Source organism: Mustela nigripes, chromosome 10 (genome assembly GCF_022355385.1).
Source record: "Mustela nigripes isolate SB6536 chromosome 10, MUSNIG.SB6536, whole genome shotgun sequence".
Taxonomy (NCBI): Eukaryota; Metazoa; Chordata; class Mammalia; order Carnivora; family Mustelidae; genus Mustela; species Mustela nigripes.
In genome coordinates, this window is record NC_081566.1 from 60,302,435 (window position 1) to 60,327,404 (window position 24,970).

The 24,970-nt window shown below is 40.3% G+C and overlaps 1 protein-coding gene across 2 annotated transcripts in view; it reads right to left on the minus strand.

Moving 5' to 3' along the window:
- Positions 1-1,406: 1,406 nt before the first annotated feature.
- Positions 1,407-24,970, minus strand: part of NUF2 (NUF2 component of NDC80 kinetochore complex) — a 29,609-nt gene continuing 6,045 nt past the window's right edge. For both annotated transcript variants that reach the window (XM_059413412.1, XM_059413411.1), the window contains exons 5-14: positions 24,658-24,719; positions 21,102-21,199; positions 19,842-19,915; positions 18,406-18,502; positions 16,896-16,958; positions 14,226-14,363; positions 11,910-12,050; positions 10,831-11,006; positions 9,768-9,903; positions 1,407-3,041 (exon numbers count right to left, since the gene is read on the minus strand). In XM_059413412.1, coding sequence (XP_059269395.1) covers positions 2,907-3,041; positions 9,768-9,903; positions 10,831-11,006; positions 11,910-12,050; positions 14,226-14,363; positions 16,896-16,958; positions 18,406-18,502; positions 19,842-19,915; positions 21,102-21,199; positions 24,658-24,719 — 1,120 coding nt within the window. In that variant the 3' untranslated portion in view covers positions 1,407-2,906. The remainder of the gene's footprint in view (positions 3,042-9,767; positions 9,904-10,830; positions 11,007-11,909; positions 12,051-14,225; positions 14,364-16,895; positions 16,959-18,405; positions 18,503-19,841; positions 19,916-21,101; positions 21,200-24,657; positions 24,720-24,970) is intronic.

A 24,970-nucleotide genomic window follows, 5' to 3' on the forward strand; every position in this document is an offset into this window, starting at 1 on the left:
CTGAGAGCCACTTACGTGTAGAGTGAGAGCTTGTCTTACGTGTAGGTTCCCAGGGACCCGACACATCAAGGCATGTGTGACAAGTACCCCAGGCAAAAGTTAGACTCTCCCAGTCTGAGAACTGCTGTGCTGCACTGAACTCCCTCCATCGCAACAATGTCCTTCCAAGGGCTGTGGACTGTTCCCAGAATGGGGAAAGCAGTCAGGGAGATGACCAAGGGGACCTCCATACGGAGATCTATGGGGTGGCCGTAGGGATGGATTAGAGAAGGATGTGGTGGTAGAGACTGATTTAATCATCCTATAAGGAAAAAAGGATGTCCCCAGAGTCCTCAATGCCGGTGGCTATCGAGCGTCGTTTCCTAAGTCACTTGCTTATCCTCGTATGGGGTGTCTCAAATTCTTGTCTCAGGGAAACTCAGTTTTAATACTTGCATGAAATCTGAGCCAGAAATCCAGCACCAAGCACTAGAAGGATGATTTAGATAAAATAAGCTTAAAATTAAGATAATAAAATTGGGTCTGAAATTGGTGCTGTGGTGTCATCCTTGTGAGCAAAATTTTAAATAATTTTAAGTTACCTCTTAAAACCCATTTTGAGTGTAAATAGATGGTCTCCGGATTCTTTCTGACACTTTTTTTTTTTTTTTTTGAGCTGTAACTATCCCTTTAAATTTTCCAGCTTCCAAATCTTAAAATCAAGTTATTCTGGCATTGGTCATGCAAGCTCTGTTATGCCCCCTGGTGGCAATATGGGTAGGAAGATGAGAGGCCGGTTTCAATCAAAGGGAGAGAGCCAACTTAATTGAAGTCGGTGGCGGGCCCTGAATTTGAAATGGAATTTCATATGAAACTTTTCTGGTCTTACTAAAAATAGGAAACATCCCGTTAAGCTAAAATCAGATGTATTAACTTCAGCCTGCAAGGTGCATATTTCAATTTCCCTTGCTTTGTCACAAAATGGATTAGTTCCTTGAAATATGCCAGTTGAATATGAAATTAAATATTTGCTCTACATATAGCTACGAGCCGGACTCATAAAAGATGCCTACAGTCTAAATATGGGGAGAAGTTCCTTCGCGATCAGGCCTCAGCCTATGTCACATACACACTGGTCTCTCCTTTCATTCAGGACAGTCATTGCCCTGTTAATATGGTTTTTAAAAAGCTATACGGCCCAAGGATGTCATATATATTCAAGGAGACTTTGGGGAAAAAATTCAAATTTTGTAGTGTAGTCTTCAACTGAAACAGCCACGTATAGGTTTAAATGTGGATTATACTGAGGGCTTCTTGAATGTGGCTTTTTATGTATCTGGGTGGGGAGAGGGAAATTTGGAAATTCTTTCACTGTGCCCCTGGTCCAAAAAAAAAAAAAAAACAACAAACACTCAAGAGTTCCATCATTAAGTAGTTAGATTAAAACAGTGTAATGGGCATTTCCGTTCTAACAATGTGTGTTTAAGAAAAGTAACACAAAAACTGCAGGTATTTTTATTCTACTCTTAAATAACCAATTATTAATTGGATGTCACCACCCTCATTTCTTATTCCCTAAGAAAATGATACTTACCACAGCAAACGCCAGAACCCCACTTCATCAAGATGTTTGCATTGAAAGGAATGCCGCGCAATCTAACTGAAACGGTGAGCTACCCTGGGCTAGCAGTTTGCAACAGCGTCCAATAAAGCCACTATCTCTATGCTTCTCTTACAAATTTCAGCTATTCCCTGTGGGGTCACCACAGCATCCCAGCAGCAGCTTGAAAATCCAAAACACTTTGTACACATCACGGACATAATCTAACTTGCAAGTTTAGAATGCCCCAGGGCCGTTGGAGGGGTGGGGAGAGACCGGGAGCCTGGTGAGGTCCGCGTAAGCTTCTCAGGCAGGAAAGGGCAATGCAAACTGCAGCGCGGGGGGAAGCACGGGGGAGACGCGAGAAGGGGCAGAGCTGGGTACCTCGGTCCACAGCTCTGCTAACTGAAGGTTATAAAGGAGTGAGGTGCACAAGAGGGAAAGTGGAAGGTTTCTGACTAAGTGTAGTGAGCCCTACTATTTAGCAGAACACGTGTTAAGTATCTTGACAATCCTGGTTGAATCTCATTGGTTCCCCTTCCAATCCTGTATTTCATTTCATGCATGAAAAACGTGCATGAGAGTATCCATTAGGCTCCAACAGAATGCCAAAAGGTTAAAAACATCTACTGACTATTGACATCCAAGTGTGAAATTCAAGACAAAAAGGCAAAATGTAAATGCATGTACTCAATGCAAAAAAAGTTGCATGGATGTCTCGGTGATTGGAGCTGTGGGTGTAGATACAAGTTTTCAAGCCGAGTCAGAGGTTGAGGATCAAGGGCAGAAGCCCACACTCAAACTTTCTTTCAAATGATACGTGAGAAAGCGTGATACAGGGGGCACGTTCCCGGCTCCAGCATCATATAGAGCACCGCGCATTCTGACTCCGCTGTTTAATCTCAGGACCCTCACGGCTTCTTCACCCATAAAGCAGTAATAAAAGTGTGCACCCAGAGTTGACCAAGAAGGATCAAATGAGATCCCCACCGCAATGCTCAGGAACACGACACTGCTTGATGGCCACGAACAAAGCCCGACAGCCAGGACAACAACTGGAAAATTGCATCTGCCAAATGCCCCTCCTCTGGCTTCATTCCGACTACGTAGAGCGGTGGAGATCTGAATGGCTACACAAGTTATTTGAGTTACAAGTTAATGAACGTCTACATTAAGTGCATTATCTTACAAAAGAACAGCCTACGAGAGTATACAGAACATTATGTGTTGCTTCTGATACTTCTGTTGACTTCAGTTCAACTCTTCCCTTTCCAAAGGTGAAATGAAGGCGGTGAGCTGTTCACAGGCAGACAAGTGACTGTGCCGCTCAGGCCGACGTCCTGAACATCCTCTTCCTCAGTTCAGCCGTCTTCTGCTCTAGCTGAGCACCGCAGGCCTCTGTGGCCTTTTCAATGCCTTCATGGTATTTCTCCAAAGCAGCTTTCAAACTCAGAAATATTTCCTAAGTGGAAAATGAAATGGAGTAAGAATTATCCCGTGCATGATCCTAAACTGATAAGAGTTCTAATCATCTAACAAGAATTCTAATCATCTCTTTAAGACTTCTTAATATTTTAAAGCCTAAACAATCTCACATGCACTCCCGACCCACCACCCCCCGACACACACGTGTGCCTGTTCGTTTTTAAAGTTCCTTCTTTAGGTGGTACAGACACATCAAAGCCTGCTATTTAGAAGGAGCAGAGCAGAGACATGTAACAATGACTTGGATTCAAAACATGAAGAACATATTTGTAATTGCCAAGGAAAAGCTTTTATTTTGGAGCTTTTCATGTCCAGACAAGTCTCTGGGTTACTGCGGATTCCTAGACCCTCTGCGTCTGGCCCTGGTCACCACTGAAAGATAGGTCAACAGATGTGCTAAGTCATCTGTACAACCAAAAAATACACGTGAGAGACGTTTTAGTAAACCCATCGGGTAATTCTACTATAAGCAATAATGAGTTTTCATAGGAACCTATGTGAATGTGCTAAGAATGAAGGAAAAAATGAAAGAACCAGGTTTACAGATGGACTAGAGTAACAGAAGAAGCCTGCAAACACTTTCTTCTATCATCCTCATCCAGTGCAATTTCGATCCTTGTATTATTCATTTTTCTTGAACAAAATAACTCTCAAATCTAGACATAAGAAGAAGTGGTACTCTTAAGTTGATCGGTTTTTTTATCACTGAAATAAAACAGCAGTTCTCTTCCTATGGGAGGAAGGAGCAGTAAATGCGCATAATGTCCTCAATTTTAATTGTCCCTGCCATTAAATTTTTCTTAAAACCTATAGTTTGGCTACTACTTACCTTAGTTTAAATTTTAGTGTAGATATTTTCCGATTTTGAACAACTTACAGAGATTATAATTTATTACAATTCATAGTGTTTCAAAAAAAGAACCAAACTATTTCCAGACTCTCGCATGTATGCAAGTTTGAGAGCTATTGCTTAAGATTCAGCAAATATAAATAGATGCTTAAGGCTAGACACTCTCCAAAAATCCAGACACAGATCGTTATTAAGTCCTGATATAAAAATACAAGAGTCTATTTAGATTTCTAAGATCTAATTGGGCATCACACTACTACAACAATGATGGAGTACGGATTATTAAGAAAATAAATCAAACATTTTTGAAGGCTTTATTTCTTCAATCTTAAAAGAAAAACAAGGAGAATTAGTTGCTAGCTTGTATAAACACCATTAAAAAAAAAAACAAAACTCGGCACATTCAGCAGCTATAGATCAATTTAACTTCCTAGTTCCATAGGACTGTATGTTTATTCTTACTAAAAAGGATGCTGAGTAAATTTGGCAGAAAGATAGTACTTCTAAGAAACTGTTAAAACTCAGTGTGGTTAGATAAAGATACACAATCTCAACACTTAACCAGCCACTTCAACACACCTAAAGAAACCATTTCCTTCCACGAACAAAGACACTCTCGTGGAGGAACCAAACCGCACAGGTAGAGCCGCCAGAAACGACAAGTGGAAGCCCCCTCCGGAGGCGCCTGGGTGGCTCGGGGAGATAAGCATCTGACTCTCGATCTCACCTCAGGGTCGTGCGCTTGAGCCCCACGCTGAACTCCACACCAGACATGGAGCCGACTTAAGGAAAAAAACAAAAGCCCAGTCCAGGGCACATCAACAGAAAGAAGCAAGCGCACACTCGAAGTTACAAGCAGCCCGGAGAGGACGTTAACGGGAACAAGCACAGCCCTCACGGACACTATTTCAGGTTCCCATTAACTTCCGTATCCAAGTAGAACTTGACACTTTTAATCCACAAAACAAATCCACCTTACAGTGATGACTTCACTAGACTGAAATATTTTTAAAATCCAAGTCTGGTTCTGTGGTGTCTGTGTGGTACCCGCCGGGTGCCTGTGGCTAGAAAACGGACATTTTAAGACCTCCAGGCCCCTGGGCTGCACTAATCCCACGTCAGCTCCTCCGCAGACACAGGGACCCAGTGGCTGCCGTACTGAGCAGGACACAAGAGCATCCCCATCACTGCACAAGGGTCCACCAGACCGCACCAGTCCAGGGAACTTCCTCACTTTGGCATCAGATAAATTTAAGAGGACAGTCGACCCTTGAGCAACATGGGTTTGAACTGCACGGGTCCACGCATACATGGATTTTGTACAGTATGGGATTAGAACAGTATTTTCTCTTCCTCGTGATTTTCTTCCTAACATTTTCTTTGCTCTGGCCTCCATAATGTCAGGATACAGTACACAATACATATAGCATACAGAACACGTGTTAATTGGCTGTTTGTGTTACTAGTAGACTATTAGTCAACAGCAGGCTATTAGTAGCTAAGGTTTTAGCAAGTAAGAAGTTAACATGTGGATTTTCAACTGCGTGCTGTTGGCACCCCGAGTCCCTGGGTTGTTCAAGGTTCAATTGTATATAATATACATGGGGTTTTACAGCCAGTCATTACCCTACAAGTACGTATTTAATTCATCAACCAAATACATTACTGAGTACCTTCTAGAAGTAGCACTGTGCCTAAGTACACTAGAAAATGCAGATGTGCTTTTTACCCTGAAGGAACATATAACCCAGACCAGACTGGATACCAAGAGCTTAAAGGATGGCCAAAATTATGTACTAAATTTTAAATTTCAATACTTTTTCATTATAATTAATTTAAATGTAAATGCAAACAGCCATATGCTGCCAGTAGCTACGAACTGGACAGCACAAACCCAGATTATCTAGAATCAACTAAAAGCACTCTAGGAGTATTTGAGGGAGGAGAGAGATCGAAGATATGTCATAGGAACCGAGAAAGTTATACAGAGGCTATCCTTTCTAGTAAATTGTAAATAATGGAAATGATTAAGCCTAGATCTAAAGCGTGACAAGCCTAGAAGGCAGGGATCATGCCTTCATTATTCACTACTAACTCCAAGTCAGGGGGCGCCCAGCAGGTGCACAGGCCATAGGTGACCGAGGGACAGAGTGAGTGCTCTATGGGGAAACCGCGAGCTCCCGTTTTAAGCAGGAAAGCACAGCAACAGGGATAGTTCAGTTTAGTAGCATAAATCTGGCAGCCCTTAGCATTCAGGGCAGATGTGATGCACAGAATCTTGGGTCAAGGAAGAAATTTAGCAAGTTTTTGCCACAATCCATGAGCATTACCAAATTAGGTGACAGGAGAAGAACAGAAAGGGATTGTGGTGCACAGGATCAAGGGCGTTTAAGAAAATCCGAACACTAACCTGGTGCTTGTCTGGATGTCAGGATTATCTACAGAAAGTCCAAAATATCAACTCTCTGTGATGGAAAAATGACGAAGCCATCAAAGCATAAGAAGAAATTTGCGAAGAAGGGCAGTAAAAGGGGAAGAGAGAAAGGAGGGTGAGGAGGAGAGACGCTGGAAGCTGCTGGAAGCATTCTATAAATGCTATTCTGCTGTGATGGACGAGAACACCGACAACATCCGACAGGCAGCTCCAACAAGGAGAAGAGTTGGGGTGAGCAGACAGAACAGGACACCAATTTAGAAGCCGCTCTAAATGAAGGTGTTAAGGGAAAGCAGCAGAGACAAGGATCTCTGGGAAAGAATATTTAAGGAGAGAAGGGTGCGAAGATCATTAGGATTTCACAGAAACTGCACCGAGAACAAATGGGCAACTGCAGCCCATCTTTTCCTTCCCATGGAGGGGGGTGAGGAAGGAAGCTAAAATGAACTCTTGAGAAAAATGTGTCACGATTCACTACAGTAATTTTAGACTCTCCCACGCTGTTCAGGACACACGGGTATCACAATGCAGACTGGGAAAAGTTACAACTTAGCAACTTCCAACAACTGTATCCAAAGTTCTACTCAGTGCTCTAAGTCAGTCTGAAGGAAGACATACCTACTGTATCCAAGGGCCCAGTTCTACTCAACATTTTTATTTTGGAGAAAAAGGCATGTTAATCAAATGTGCAAGTGACGCTAAGCCATGAAATATCATTAATGTGAATGATACAAATATTTAAAATGACCTTGATACTTTGAAATCCACACAGAAGTAAACAGATGAAGCCTTAGAGAAATACTAGTAAAATTCTGATTTAAAAGTCCCAAGAAATGGCTGCATTCAAGTATGGTGAAGCAATTTAACCAGGCAGAACTACATGTGGAACGGATCGGGGTCATTTAATTGATCACCAGCTCAATATGAGCCAAGGGCGAGATGTTGCTGCTAAAACTCCAAGCCAGTATTACACTTCATTAACAGAAGCACAGCGCTTTGGGACTGGTCACAGCATTATCTGGAAGGCTATGTTTAGTACTGGGTCCTACATTTTAAACAGAATAATGACAAACAGGAAACAGAGGGGAGAAGACAGTAAACAGGATAGTAATGAATCTGAAAATTAAGCTATATAAAGAATGGCTGGGAAACTGGGGCTCATTAACCCAGATGAGAAGGCTGGAGGAACCCACAATCATTATCCTCAAGTGTCTGAAGTGATATTAAGCAGAGGACGATACAGATTTATTCCAGAGAGATCTTGGTTCACTTGAGTACAGAAATTATATTTTAAATTCGAAATAAGAAATAACATTTTAACCACTAAAGCGGTCCTAGCAGAACAGCCTGGGTGGTTATGAGCTCGATGATATTGAAAACAATGAAGCAGAACGTATCAATGGTTCTCAAAAGCCACAGTAAAAAATTCTGGTTCATGAACCCCGTTGCTGATGATCCTAATTCAGGGCATTTGGGGCAGGTGGCTGTTTGTTCATTTCTGAATTCTAATACATAGATGACCATCCAAGTTTACAAATACTGATGAAAAACATATTACATATAAGGAGCCATTCCAGGCATGGTCTGACAGGACATACTAAGGTAGCCAAGTACATGATCACTACTGTTGAGAAACTGAACATGTTCTTGGTGAGACAGACAGACCTGACACAGTGAGGGAAGGCCGGCAGGGGTGCCTTTACGACTGACAGGCCAGAAGTGCTGAGGCACATGGTAGCAGGTTCACGAGCTAAGCCTGACCACGTGATAACAAATAAATATTAACTTATTTATTACTTTGATTAAGAAGTAGGATTAAATATCTCCCATGATCTTCCTAACACACATTCTAGAGATAAACAGAGAGCTGGGCCTTCGGGAATATCCAGTTCAGGGGCAGGAAAAAGTAGTTGAAATGTGGAAAGAAAGGGAAGAACACAGAAAGTCAGGATAGCAGATTGGGTCAAGCACGGCCGGAAAGACAGTCATTCCCTTCGGTTTGCCTTTGTTCCGTCCATCCTTCCTTTGTTCCTTTCTCACAGCCTCGAGACAGCGCTCGGGTATGTCGGCGCGCGCTTCCATGGGCACAGGCAGCGATGCCAGCTCTGGAGGGGATACAAGTTCTGGAGAATGGGCGAGGGGATGGGGTGCGGTGGCTTTTAGTATCAGGACTGCTCGCAAATTGGATGTGGATGGTGGAAGTATTTAAATATTTCCCAGGTATCAGGGTTTTAGGAAACCTGGATCCAATATGTTAACAAAGGGAAGGGGGTAAAAGAATGAGGGGGAAAAAAGAGGCCATGGGATTTCACCCAATAAAGGGCTGTTCTTAGTGATTTCTAGTAGAGCATTTTGGGATAATCTGGAAAATATAGGCCAAAGTTCAAAAGTTCAGAGAAAATGAGATATAACACACACATCAGGAACAGACTGCTTGGAGACACGGGTGGTTAAGAAAAAGACAGAAAGAGGTCAACACATGTTTGGCGCTGTCCTGACATTCTGGAAGGACAGAAATGTGGACGTCTGTCCTCATGAAACTTAGGACTGCTTATGAAACGATAAAATATATTGAAACAAGGCAAGAATAAAAGCAGTAACATTAGGCAATTACAATAAAGAGATCATGGAAGGTCTCATCACATAGGGACTGCCCTCAGCTGCTCTGTTTCAGGTAACAACTCAAAGACATTTAACACTGATGGTGACAAATTTTTTTTTTAAATATTTTATTTATTTATTTGTCAGAGAGAGAGAGAGCACAAGCAGGGGAAGCAGCAGAGGGAGAAGGAGAAGCAGACTCCCCGCTGAGCAGAGGGCCTGATGCAGGGCTCGATCCCAGAACCCTGGGATCATGACCTGAACAGAAGGGAGATGCTTAACTGACTGAGCTACCCAGGAACCTCTGGAAATACTTTTGAGATCCTTTTATCAGGACCAAAAAAAAAAAAAACCAAAACTGCAGAAACTTTTCAGAGGACATTACTTAAAAATCACTATCCAAGTTCATCTATCAAAGAAGCTCAGAATAAGCACGGGGTATTACATAAGACTGATGAATCACTGACCTCTACCTCTGAAACCAATAATACATTATACGTTAATTAGCTGAATAGAAGTTAAAAAAATAAGATTAATTAAAAACAAAAGCTCAGGGTCCTTCTGGAGCACCGCACTCTTACTGCAGAGCACCATGCTTGGCTAGGTCAGGGGAAGGACCTGGGGGAAAATGTAAGAAGGAGCCATACATTCCAACGAACACTGGTAATGGAAAAGGGGCTGGAAATGCGATCAGAACCAAGGCCCTGGGGGTCCATCTCTACCTCAGAGAGCCGGCAGTGTCCTGAACGTGAGGCTGGCAGAGTCGCCGCCGTGAGCTGGTGAGACCACCAGAACTGCCCCTGCGGCCACCCACTCACCTGAGACTTCAGCCTCTCCCTCTCAGTGGCATCTTTCAGTTGCTGGATTCCGAATTTGATTTTTTGAATTTCTTGATTAATTGTGGTTACTCGCTCGTAGACAGCTCCTCTTTTTTCTTGAACTTTATTGCAATCTCTAAAGGAAAACAGACAGCTAAATTTTAATTCCGCTCAAGCATCTGAAAAGGAAAACATGAAACTCTTAATTTTGGTTCCAAAGAGATCACATATATTTGTTTGACAAGCCTAAACTCCTTCTCGGACATAAAAACCAAGAGCTGTGAACCCCAGTGGGTACTGTGGCCGAGGGTTGTCATTTACACCGGAGACTTGAAGGCTGAAGGTGCACTCCCCCAGCCAAGCTCACGAATGTACTACTGGGCATAAGGGGGCGGGGAGTGGATGTGACTCGGACAACTTGTCTGCGAGGCAGTTTGGCAGCAAATACAAAATCTGCCAATTCTGCCCTTTGTCTTCATCTGCATGAGCCAGAACAAAGGAAATCTTCATGACATGCAGGCTGAAGCACGGACATTTCATACACTATCTGGGGAGTGTATTCTAAAAATACATTCTTAGAACTGACAGGAAGAAGGCTCTACCACAGGAATACCCCAGCATGCTGGATAACAATGGCCATAAAACACTTAGTGAAATATTACTTGTTACCTGGATTAAAAAAAAAAAAAGGACCTTTTCTCAATACGTAGATGCTATAATGCCGGAGCCCAGCTATACGCACAAGATGGACAGGTTAACTCATCCGCTGCAGCCCCAGCCCACTCCTCTAAATGCACTGAAACAGACAGGGGCACCAGAACCCTTCTGGGGAATCCTGCAAAGGATCTGGAAGGGTGGTATCTGGACAGGGAAAAGTCGAAAAATGAAAACAGCTCTAAATCTCGACCTAACATTGTAAGATTCATAATTAATTAATCTTTTTTAGTCACCCAAAGGTGGAATACCTTGTTGAAATTATAGGAGTTTTGGGATCCTAGGGGAGAAAATGGACTAGCTTTTCCCAATTACTGTCTAACACATTAAACTGAAAACAAGTTCGTACTCAATCACTGTGCGTTTGTACTGCTTGACATCCTCATGCTTCTTATTTATTTTGAATTGTGCTGTGGCGAGTTTTTCCTTCTTCACAATCATCAGTCTTTTGAAGGAATTTTCTTCTGTCTTCAACTTCTTCAACTCTGACTCATCACTCTCAATTTGGTCCTCCAAGTTCAGGCTCTATAGTTGACGGGAAGTATTTAAAGTCGATACAACCAATTAGGATTTAAAAACAAAACGAACATCTATTTCCTGGGATGAGCTATACGGAGATACAATTTGAAAGCGAGATAAAACCATTTAAGCCCTAAAGCTGAGCAGAAGACAGTGTCAGGAGGAGAACAGAGCAGGACGCTGGGGACGCTGGGAAAGAACAGGACCCCGGCGAAGCTACACAGAGAGGGTTCGGGTCTGAACTAAGGTAGAAGGAGTAAAAGAGAAAAGGGGAAATCCTAGAACCATTAAAAGCAACCTTTTGCTGACTCAGGATGGCAGACAAGGGAGTATACGATTGGGATAGAATATCTCAGACCACCTCACCTTCTAACCCCTACTTTCTCAAAAAAAAAAAAAAAAAGAAATCCTTTGTCAAATGCACTGTTAGTGATCCTGGGGATAATGTAGGTTACTATGATAAAGTGAAGAAGCAGAGAAGGATTTTCAAGCTTTCAGCCTGGGAGAATGAACATTGGCACTGGCTCTCTATCTTCAGGGCAGGCACTAAGCATAAACTTAAATCCCAGGAATGGTGTGAGGCCGTGAGTTGGGACTCGGGGCTTACTGGTGGGAAGATCATTTCCAACTGTTAGAACAGGTTTAAAATTCCATGACTTTTCTCCAAAATACACACGGCAACATGCCATGTTAATTAATCATTCATTTCATCTGAAGGTTAACATAGGTCTTACCATTGCTGTGTTTAAGAAGATGTTTTCTTGCTCAGCGTATACTGCCACATCTGTTATACTCTAGAATGATTTTGCTTTCCTTTCAGCAAACAGTAACACAAAGTAAAAGCAAAGCCACGGAACTACAGTAAATCATTCCATAATAAAAACATTGAAATTCCACACAAACACAAACCTCCTTTAAGATGCTGGTTAATTTTTCCCGGTTATCCGCCAGGTCCCGTATTTTCTTCTGATATAACTGCACCTCCAACTGACATGAAGGCAAACAGTCCACGGAGTCTCTGTAGATCTCATACTTTTCCATCACTTCTTGCTTTCAAGGAAAGAAACATAAAAACCAGTTTGATAGTCTCCTTCATGAAACTGCAGTCCTGTCAGTTTGTTTGCTCTTAAATAATTTCTGCACTTAATACTGAAAGCTTAAGAGCAGAGAACAATTAAGTTTCTAGGTCACTAAGAAAGTGCTATTACTGACATGTGTCTAAGTATATATAATTATGCTTCTTAATTGCCAAATATCCTTACACAAAGGAAAACTGCCACAATTTTACTAAATCACTCACTGAAGTACCTTCCACAGATTATTCACAATGATTTGAAAAGCGTTCATGTCTGCTAATACTCAAACTGCTCCTAATTGCTCCTGGGCAATTGTATTTCCAATTATGATCTTCCTATTCATCTGTATAATAACTATTACTATGGCTGATTCTTTTTTAAAAGATTAATTCCTCTTCTAAAATTAGAAAATGAACATGTTCCCCACAACCACTGTAACAATACGGACTTACTTTTCTTCTCCCCGGTGACCAGCCTATCCCTCCGCCCACCTTCTTAATCAATTGGATTTTGTCTTCAGTGACGTCCTTACTCATACCATTGCTCATTTTTGTTGTCCTTTTCTTACCAGTCTGTAACCACTCTTTGAATCTTTGCATGTCATGGATATAATCCCTTTCCCTCTCATATGCCTTATGAACATGTTCCATTGATGTCCTTTTCTCTATGTTAATTTTTTTTAAAGATTTTATTTATTTATTTGACAGACAGAGATCACAAGCAGGCAGAGAGGCAGGCAGAGATGGGGGGAAGCAGGCTCCCCGCCGAGCAGAGAGCCCGATGCGGGGCTCGATCCCAGGACCCTGGGATCATGACCTGAGCTGAAGGCAGAGGCTTAACCCACTGAGCCACCCAGGCGCCCCTCTCTATATTAATTTAAAAAAAAAAAATTATCCCAGCTCAAGATTATACAAACATTATCCTAAAATTTCTAAAATTGTTCAACTCACATAAAATTTATTTTTGTAAATGGTGCAAGATGTAGACCCAGCTCCCTTTTCTTCAAAGTGAACAGCCAATTGAACCAGAGCTGTTTTTTATTAAATGAACTATACTTTTCTCATAAATACTCAGATATAGTTTTTCACTCTCATTTCTGTTCTGGTAATCTTTGTCTATTCCTGGGTGATAATTCTTAATTATTAGGAATGATCAGAACACCAAATTCAGGGATAAACCAGAAAAGTTCTAGTAATTGATGGTTTAAAAGCCCTGCCCCACCAAGGATGCTAACTTGTCTGCGCACTTCTACTTCTGTCCCACTGAGCCTCCATCCATCTCCCACAGACACCCATCATCTTGTTAAACATAAGTTGTATCATGTTCCAACATCCCCCTTTTAAACTAAACAGCGGTGTACCCTTGCTCCTAAAGTAAAACCCAGAGCACCCTGAATAATCTGCCCATTGCTTATCTTCCTATGGTCACCTCATGCCACTCCCCTTCTTATGCATGAGGCTTTGTTCCTAGAATATACTTTGCTTCCTTCTGACTCAAAGAATTTGCACATGCTGTTTCTCTGCCTCCAAGGGTCTTCCATGCACACATTTAGGAGGATAACCAATTTCTTCTTCAGATGTCAACATCAATTCCTACTTCCTTCCCCTTCCCACCCCCAGATTTCCAAAACATTAAATTAGGCTACCCTCATTACATTATTTCAAAGAAGCCTATACTTTTTTTTTATTTCTTTTTGGTGCTCTTTAAAAAATATTTTTAGAGCAGTTTTAAATTTACAGCAGAACTGAGCGGAAGGTACAGGGATTTCCCATGTACTTCCGATCCCAACATGCGCACACCCTATATATTTTCATAATATATACCTGTAATTCTATCATTAATTATAAACTTAAAACTTTTCTCCCTTATATAAAGTAAGCCTCAGGAGAACAGAGAATTTTTGTTCTGATCATTCAGGGCAAAGTCCCCCAAACTTTTTGCATCATTGGACAAATGTCTCAAAATTGTACTTCTTTTCCGTACACTAACTTTCCAGGAGAGCTACGTATCAGCGACAAGGGCGAAAACCTTAAGAGAAAAAGAAGTATCGATAAACTGGAAATCACAGAATGAACACACAATTAAACAGAAGTTGCTAAAAAGAAAAAAATATATAGAAAAGCATTAAAATCAAAAAAAGGAAATTCACCCTGGAATTTTTAAGTTTCTGGACTGTATCTTTCATTTTTTCTTTATAATTCTTTAGCTTCTCTGGAGAATCCACAATTTTTGTTTTCAAACTCTCTTGTACTTCTTTCAAAGAAACTACTGACAATTTTAGTTCATTCTGTTGAGAAAACATATTTACATATTAGATACAATAACAAAACTGTTCACTTACCATTACAATAATGGAAAAGAACAAAGAAACTGGGCCTGTGCTCGTCGTAGTGGGGGAAAAATTTAGATCACCTGTTTATTTGCTCCCTTTTGTCTATGAGCCAAAGACCGAGCCCCTTAGCAGAACATTCAAGGTCCTTCACTGTGTACTCCTCTTGTCCTCACGGGGTCCTCTGCTGCGAGTGCCCTCTGTACCTACAGCCTGCTAATGCCAGTCCTGGGTTAGAGCAGATGCAAGTGATCTCTCTTTGATCAGTACGGTCCTCCTGAACACCATTATGTCACCCTTGTACTGCTCCTGAGTTTCATTAGTCCTTGGAAATCCTGCTCCCACTTCCTCTGCGTTCCTTCTATGAACAGTACAATCACTGTACATGCAATGCTATAATTATGTACTTAATCTGTGTGACTGAATTTGACTGCACAGCTTGGAGTGCTGAGAAGTTATCTTTGTTCTCCCAGAACACAGACAAAGCCATGGCACTGAGGAGGCACTTAGTACAAGCCGGCTGAATTACAACCCATTTCCCCTTACTCTCCTGAATTTAAACCATTCGGGGAATTGAGGTGAAGGGCATCGGAGAATTTGGTGAAAACTTTGTTATAAATCTAAAATTATATAAAAAGATTAAAAAATATTCATATGAACATCCTCCCTAAGTATTAGCTGATGAATTGTGTTTACTTTGTTTTGAGATACTATGTATCAATATGGGAAAATTTCCAAGAAATATTAAGTGAAAGAATCAATTACAGATCAACAAACACCACAAGCCCATTTCTAGGAACTAAATAATGAAACAGCAAGAGAACTGCCGGAGTCTGCATTCGAGCACATAATGCCATGGAAAGGGAGGGGAGGGAGGAGCCTACGGGGGAAGCAGGCCCAGGGAAGAGGCCTTCTGTGTCGGACTCCCTCTCTCACCATACATACACGTACGCGTACACAAAGGTATGTCATTGAGTATTTTATAACAGGACTATGTTACTGGACGGCTTCTGAAATTTGTCTGCCGATGATTTTCAACTAAAAAGAACCACAAATGATCTTACATTTTGATCAGCTAACACTGAGGCCAAAATTGAACGTTTGACACAACTTATCTGTTATTTCAGCAAATGGCCATACGTGTTCCATCCTCTACAAAACCCGAGGCCGCCCTCCTCACACCTGATGTTGACTTTCATTACGTCTCTTCACTTTATAAGAAGCCTAAACCTGATAGTGTAATTACTAAATGATTTCGTTTGACCATAGATTTAAGTGGGACAGAAAGAAATGAATAAAAACATGGTCAGTACTACTCAGGTGAAAGCATTTGCTAATCAAACGAGAGACAGAAAAATAAGGACTATAGTACATCAAAGTCAATTTCTGGTGGTTCTAGAGCGTAAGTGTTAATAGGGAAGACATAACAGTACAATGGGGCTAAAAACATGAGAAATAGGACAGGGTTTTCTATGTATAGAATTAAAGCCACAAACCATAAAGGCCATGTTTATAAATTTTACATTAAAAACCTAAGCCTTCTAATGAAAAAAAAAAATCATGAATTTAAAGGAGAAGTAGTTAATATCCCCAATTCATAAAGTTCCTTAAAAAAAACAAAAGAAGCCAGGAATACAGGAAGTTTACAAAATAAAACATAACCACAAACCATTGAATAAGATGTCAAAATCATTAAGAAGCAAAAAAATAAAAATGAAAATGGGGTTTTTTTTTTGTTTTTTTTTTCCTATAAAAGCAACAGAGAAAGCAAACTACAAACCTCCCGTTTTGGCAAGACGGCGGGAAAAAGAACACTCACACTGTATCGGTAGGAATGTAAATGCGTATCTTTTTAGAAGTCAGGTTGGCAAGGTGGGTCAGTTTTAAATGTGTATTCCCTTTGACCCAGAAATCCTACAAGTAGGAATATGGTCTAAGAAAAAAAGCAGCCCTGTACACAGATCTCGGGGTGTGTGTGTGTGTGTGTGTGTGTGTGTGTGCAGCACACACACTGCTGTCCAGTAGCAGAAACATCAGAAGCCAGTGCGTGTCCACCAACAGGACACCGGAAAGATCAACCTCAGTGTGACGCACAGCCGTAAGCAGCCATTAAGACAATGAGTCTCTCCGGTGGCGTGTAAGTATTTATGCTCTTTTGGGTTCAGTGAAAAAAGACAGGTGTGAGACATGAAGAGTCTCACACCTCTGACGTAACATTGCATATGGCTCTGCATAGAAAAATGTCGTCTACGCACATCTCAGACCATGTGGTGAGCCTTCAGGTGATTTTCACTCTCCTACACATTTCTGTATTTCCATTAAAAAAAAAAAAAACAGTAGTCAGCTATTATATTTAACCTGAAAAAAAGTTAAACTAGATTCATTTTAAGGAAAAAGGAAGAAACTTTTACTATAACAACGCACACAGTTAACATACTCCCCCACAGAAAATATTCAAACCGTAAGTCTGGTTATATGAAAGATGCTTACCAAACGCTTGGTCTTCTCTGAAATATCAGACTTCTTTTGGGAATTTCCATCCTGGAGCACTATCTAAGGAAAAAAGCCAACAACTGTTTTCTGTGATGATCCAAAACAAATTTAAATTTAGCCTCTCAGTGCTTTCTCATAAAATAAAGGTAAAGGAGGAGTTAAATGGATTAGAGCAGAAATTCTCAAATTTTCTGTGTACGATGCCCCAGGCCACAAGAAATACCTAAAGATTCCTTTAGTAAGCAGTGGAGTCCGAGTACTGTGTAAGTCCTCAAGTCCTAACAACTTAGTAGCTCTTTGAAAATGTCATGCATACAAATCGGAAAAAAATAATGTTTATTTCATTCTTAAATAACCACAACTACTTCTACATTGGATGGGTACCTATTGGGCACTGCACTAATTCACAAAGGTTGGAATCGGACTGGACAAAGACTTCCTCATTTCCTGTTCTGTAAGGTTGTTCAGGTACTGGTTCTTCACCAGGACAAATGCCAGAACCCAGGTTCACAAAGACACGAACGGAAGGCGCCTGAGCTGCTGGAACTGTGGACTGCCTTGAGCCAGGAGTTCAAGCAGAGTACGACGTGCTGACCCTCAGTTTCCCATGAAATTCTGAAATATCCTGCAGTGCCCCCCCCAAACCCCACAGGGTTTCCTGTCAAGTCCAGGGGGCTCCCTTATAGTTTGGGAACAGCAAGTTTAGAAAAAGGCAAATCCTAAAAAATTCCAGTCAACAAGACAGCACAGAACTTGGGCAACACAAATAGATAACCACACTTGACAGAAGTTTATATCCGTGACAAGGAGCACAAATGGGCGCAGCAACATACCCTAGAGCTTTCGTAACTAAAAGTAACGGACGTGCTCTTACCGCTCCCATCCACCAAAAAAAAAAGTTTGTTTTTTTAAGCAAACAACTATGAAAAAACAATGAAACCTCACTCACACGGAGTCGAGAGGCCAGGAGGGGGAGCTCTCACGCTGCAGTAGGCCCAGTGGACTCCAAAGGGCCTCAACTAGGCCCCTGCCCAGGGCAAGAGATCCCCCACGTCTCTACAGGACAGCCACTACCCCTGTAGCTTCCCCAGTGAGAAACCATCACCACCCTCATGCTAGGTTAGTCTTTTCAGACCCCAAGAAAGGTGGTTCTCTTAGCGTTCTTGAAGTTCTAGCATAGCAATTACTTTGTTGTGCTTTCTGCTAGTGTTCCCTAGCTTTGAGCAAAAATAAAGTGTCTGAAAGGAAGAATTTTTTTTGTGATATAATGAATGAGACTGTGTTTGGACTGTTGCTTTCCTTCCAAGGACTCTGATTCCAAGCAACCCCTCCTAACCTCCTCCTCCTCCATAAAATAACATCTCTCTCCTTTGTTTGTTAGACTCATCTATGATTTTTCCTGCAGCTCACTTGTACCAAGTTGCAATCCTCTGCTATTCCCAAATAAACCCATTTTTGCTGATAAGATAACTGGCTGTTTAATTTTTAAGGTCAACACAGCTGATACCGTTTTTTGACGAAATTCTTGATTCAGTGACTGCTGCAGCTCCTGAATGTCATCCGAAAGCTGCTTGAACTCTGCTTGCTCTTCAACTGGAACAGAACTAAACATAGCAAAACAGATGAAAATAACATATATTGAGTCCTTAACTCTGCAAGGCCAAAATAGTCTCTGTCCTCAAATGACTCAAGTTAAAAACACACACACACACACACAAAAAAACATAAACTGTCTTTCATGTTTCTGAATTCTCATCCTCCCATGTGACAGAGGTTTAAAATAGATGACCTGGCCTCCGCAACACAGAAAATAAAGATCCGATGAGCTCCTTCAGCCTTCCACCAGCGAGTCCGCATATGGACTCATCTGCATTCATACCTGCCTTTTCTAACTTGGCTCTTAATAAAACCAGTGGGACGTTCCCTTCCCTGTCCAGTGCCAGCTCCTGCCTGGCTCCTCGCCTCGCCTCCCTCTCCCAGACCAGCCACTCCCTTCGCTCTGCCCATCCGTCTTAACAGCCCCATCTGTGTAAAAGTTTCTGCCGTGCACATGGTTCTCAACTTCTGTTTTGAGACATGGCATAGAATTATGCTTTTAATGATCATTTCCCTGACTGCTAATGAGTTTAATAATCTTTACCTGTTTTTAATTATCTATTTGTAGTCATTCTTCTATAAATGCCCTGTTCTTAGCCTTTGCCCATTTTTCTATTATCCTTTTGTCCTTGGTTTGTAGGAGTTCTCCACGTGTTAGGAATATTACACAGGCTTTCTCACTAGGGACGGTGCTGCTCTGCTGCGTAGGCTACAAATAGCCACACCCCACTTTGTCATTTATCTCTTAACTTCGTTTACGTTAAATTTACCTGTGAGATTTTAGTATCTGCCTCCTGTTCCCAGTCTTTGCAGCCTACTGCTGTCTCTGAGACACTCTATACCAGGGCAGGTTAGGAAAGCTCTCCAGTGAAACAAAGAAACTCAGAGCCAGCAAGAAAGTACAAGGGATAGAAAATCCGTCTGCTCAAAATCGATCTGTCTGGCCAAGAACTCATAACTCCAATGGGACCAATGAGGCAAAAACAAAACAAAGCTCTCTTAACAGAATTAACTGGCTTTAAGAAAGAAAGAAAGTCCACTTAATTACTGCTCACCTATACAAGATAACTACTTCCAGACATAACTTAGGAGGTAAGTTAATGGCTTTAAACATCTCATGCTAATTCACTAATAACAAGAATAAAGTAAAAGAACATATGATACCCTAACAGTTAGAAAGAAGGAGAACGAGTTTTTCTTTCTCTGGAACAGATAAACTTAAATAGTCTGCTCTTAGTGAGGAAGGAGAAGGAGACTTGAGGTATCCTGCAGGGTTGTCAAATACTATTCATGATCCATTCTGCATCTTGAAATTATACTCATTTAATTTGTAAAACTCCTACTTACTCAAGTCTCTCCAATTTCATTAACGCTTCCTGGTGTGCAGTATTTAACTGGTGCATTTTGTCCAGAGAAGATTTCTATGAAAGCAATTTTCATATTAGGGCTTTTCAACACAAACACAACATGTATTTAAAAAAAAAAAAGAAAAGAAAACTACCAGTACACACTGAAAAATGCTTAGTCCTAAGCTTTCACCATCAGAATTAAGACATGTTTAAGAGACAACAGGCATTTGTGACTAGGGAATGAGAAATTTCTTTATTCGCACATAAATGCTGAGTCCTTACCATGGTCAGGTACTGGGCTAAGTGCCAAGAATAATACCCAAGAAGTAGTATAGTTGGGACTTAAGTAGCGCATTCTCCTCGAAGGGTCAGATACATGCATGTAAGTCCACAAACCAACTTGCTACAGGACTAAAGATAACGACACCAGCCAACCAGGGTCATGGCTGGGGAGGAACATCAAGGGACGCTTCGTGAATATGATAGACTCTGAGCTGTGTCTTAAAAGAATGAGGAAAAATTAGCCAAGCAAAATTGTATGTTTCTGTGTGTGTGTTAGCAAATCCACATGAAGCTTTGGAGAGTATGTGATGTTTGAGAAGTTTAAGCTTGACACGATTTGTACAAGGAAGTTTCTATCTATACAACTCAGTCGCTGGAGGGGAAGTTCTAATAGTCTGGTGTTACTTTGGCACTTTACTAAGAATATGATAACCCAAGACTGGGACAGATGGAAACGAATCACATGGATGACCCGTAATCTTTCCAAATTCTCTAAATTGTTGATGAAATGAGTTTCCATCTGTTAAAGTGATTTACTTGGACTGGATCTTATAATGCAATGTTGGGCCAGCATGATAAACAAAACATCATTTTAGGCCATTCTTTAGAAAGCAAACATCAACCTCAAATATCTCAATTAAATAAAGAACACTACAGTATAACTCCAAAGCAAAAAACATGTATTTGTCATTATTTCTCCCCTTACATAACCTAATATAGGAAAAGGTTCCTCAGCTATAAGATTAGAACAAAAAACCCCAGCCTTTCCCTAATGTTATCCAATAGCGATGAAAATCTCATTCTGATACATGCTTTCCATTAACAAAAATCTGCAACTTACATAAATATTAAAATAAATGATTCTAACAGCCATATGACAATTAGTTATCTGCGACTACTATTTCAAAATAGTTTAGTAGTTCATAAGTGATATTACTAATCTGGTATGTGACTCAAAAATATATTTAAATCTTACATATTGCCAAAGAAATTCCATGTATGTCTCACGGCATGCTTCTCTGAAGTGAATGAAGTTGATAATGCCACTTAAAAACCGACTTGTCCGTTTTGCCTCTAAAACAGAGAGCAAGACTTCTTAAGTAAATCTTTGAAACAATGTAAAAATAAAAATTCATCCTCTCCCACGATATACTTTGCTCATAGCGCATAGAACAAAACTGCACGCATGCTATAATTAACCAAATCACAAAAAATGTGCTCTAATATAAAGATCAGAATTCTCTTTGCATTAATAACTTTAAAAATTAAAAATAAATAAATAAATATAATAAATAAATAAATATAAATAAATAAATCATTCTTGGCCAAGAGAAAATAATAAGGAACAGACTTATTCTCCCATCTTAAACAACAAGAAAACCAGATAAAATACACAAAGTTAAAAATTTTAGACACCAGACGACGGGCAATACAGGACAGCGATCCATAAGAGAAACAAATGAGGTGATCTTTGGCTAGTGATAACCCTGGAACAACTGCCAACAGCAGAAAGTATCCCAGGAGGGATGTGGCCTCAACCCCAGGAGCAGAAGATCACAGGGCTACCCTGCTGAAGACAAGATTACATTTATAATCCAAAGGCATGTGGGCGTATGCATCCACACATACAGAAGAACAATCAGTCCTCAGTTTGTGGGATGCGGCTAAAGTTGACAAAAGGGAAATTTATAGCATTAAACACCTGTATTAGGAAAGAAGAAAAGTCAAATGAACTTCCTCAGCTTCTACCTAAAAAAAAGGGGTGGGGGAGAGAGGAGAGAGCAAATCCAAACTACACATGAAAGAAAGGAATAGCAATATAAGCACAGAAAACAAGAGAACAAAAACATAAATAAAATACAGAAAAACCAATGAAACCAAAAGCTGTTCTTTGAAAAGATAAACAAAATTGATAAGCCTCTGGCCAGACTGGTCTGGGAAAACTACAAGAGTGAAAAAACAAATGAAAAACATCAGAATGAAAGAGGGGACATCACTACTGAACCCCAAAACTGTTAAAAATTATACAGGAAGGGGCGCCTGGGTGGCTCAGTGGGTTAAGCTTCTGCCTTCGGCTCAGGTCATGATCTCAGGGTCCTGGGATCGAGCCCCGCATCGGGTTCTCTACTCAGCAGGGAGCCTGCTTCCCCCTCTCTCTCTCTGCCTACTTCTCTGCCTACTCATGATCTCTCTCTCTAGTAAATAAAATATTTAAAAAGAAAGATACAGGAAAATTATGAACAACTTTATGTTAATCAACTTGCCAACTGAAAAGAAGTGGATAAATTCCCTGAAAAAAGGAAACACCAAAGCTCACTCAGGAGCGCTGGCAGGAAACCGCCAGCATTTGATACTATCAGTGTTTGGATGTGTGCTATTCTAATAGGTGTGTGGTGGTTGGTCAATTGATTTTTGACAAAACTGCCACAGTAATTCAATGGGAAAAAGAAGAATCTTTTCAATAAGTGGTGCTGAAATAATTTGATAACTCTATGCAAAAAAGAAAAAAAAAAACTCTAAAAAAGAAAGACCCTGACCTATATCATATATAAAAATTCAAGTGTTAAATAACAAAAGCCAGAACAATACGCTTGGGGCACCTGGGTGGCTCAGTCAGTTAAGCGTCCGACACTGGATTTTGGCTCAGGTCATGATCTCAGCGTTGTGAGATCGAACCCAACGAACCTCAAGGAGATTCTCCCTCTATCCCTCCCCTCCCCGCTTCACATACACACTCTCGCTCGCTCTTTCTCATAAGTAAATAAATAATAAATCAATAAAACTATGATACGCTTAAAACATATGAGTAAAATCTCAGCATCTCTGAGGCCAAGATTTCTTAACAGTACACACCAAAAATGGTTTTATGAATCATTTTTATGAAAACAGAAACAATGATTAGAACCTTCAAAATGGAAATATATTTTGCTCTTCAAAGGACACTGTTACAATATTCAAAAGGCAAGTAACAGATTGGGAGAAAACATCTGCATAATCCCTATCTGATAAACTATGTGTTTTTATAACATCTGAAGAAGACTTATAATTCAATAATAAGACAAACAATCCAAAAACAGAACAACACAACAACAACAACAACACTAGGGTGCCTGGCTGCCTCAGTCGGGGGAGCATGTGACTCTTAATCTCAGGGTTATGGGTTTTAGCCCCACACTCGGTGCAGAGATTACTTTAAAAAAAACACAAAATCTTAAAAAAATGATTCAAAAAGACAATTCACCAAAGAAAATATACAGATAGCAAATAAGCATATGGAAATATGCTGCTTTTAGTCATCAGGGAAATAAAAATTAAAACCATGAGATACAGTGATACAGCCACTAAAATGGCTAAAATTAAAACTTTCCAATATCAGTGCAGGGGAGGACGTGGAGCAATTGAACTTAACAGATGCCGTGGATGGTATGAGGCAGCCATGTTAGAAAACAGTTCGGCAGTTTCTTAAAACATTAAGAATATACTGAACACATGAGCCAGTATTTCTACTGCTAGGTAGAAATGAAAACACATGACCTCAGGAAGACTTTTATCCTACGTTCAGAGCAGCCTTGTTCACAATGGCCGGAATGTGGAAACAGTGCAAATGTCTACCAATTGGCCACCAGGTAAATAAACTGCAGTTTTTATTTACAATGGAATACTATTCCAAAATAAAAAGAAATGGATTACTGATAAATGCAACAAACACGGATGAATCTCAGAAGCATTCGGCTAAGACACCAGACACAAAAGAATACGGACTATTATTTCATTTACATCAAATATCAGACAAGTCAAGAAACCACAGTGACAGAAAGCAGGTCAGTGGTTGCCAGGGAAGAGGGCTCAGTCAGAGTAATCAGCTGCGAGGGGAACCGAGGGAACTTTTGTAGGGCCATCGAAATTCCTACACAGGATCGTGGCAATAGCTATACAACCATGTACCTCTGTTAAAATTCATTTAGTTACACATTTAAAATTGTTGAAATTTTATTTTGTGTAAATTATAGATCAATAGACAAAACAAAAAGGTAGATGAGAAAGAGGAAAAAAACATTTTTAAATAGCAAACTGAATCTCTTGCAACAGAAAATAACTTGATGCATAAATGTGAGTCAAAAGAATTAAGGGACATTTAAATAAAGTGAAGACAAATTGTTATGTTAATATCATATCAAGACTATTCTTATCACTGTTAAAAGATATTTTCTTCAGAGTAAAAAATAATTGCTACACTGGAGAAAACTGTATGATGAATCCACAATCCAGCTTGCATATTACTCATATTCATGCTTTCAAATTTACAGGATGTCTTTTAAATATAAGGAGGTAAGACAAATGGATCAGAAAAATAGCTTTCCTGTGGACCTTCAAAGGAAAACAATTCCAGTAATAGGCTATGAAAAAACTCAGACTTAAAATTGACTTTCTAAAGCCAATTACCTGTAGTTTATTATTTTTTTCTACATTTATTGATGGAGAAGTAAAATATTAAAGTCAGATATTAAAAATTGCTTTGAATTCTCACTTACTTGGATATAGAATATCAGCAATCTCAAAGTCATTCACCCGACAGATGGGCAGAAAGGAGTCCCTTAAAGATGAGGTGGACAAAGAATATTTTAAGTTATATATAAACCATTTGATATAAACATTTTATTTTCCAAGAGATTCCTGGATATGTTTCTCAATGTCCAAAGACCAAGCAGAAGTCTACTACCACGCAAAACTCTGTAGCACAGAGATCTACGTTATCTGTACCCTACGCCAGTATTCAAGCAATGCCAAGATATAGTTATAAACTCTAATAAGCGACAAACGCTTTTGGAGGTACTAGGACTCTTT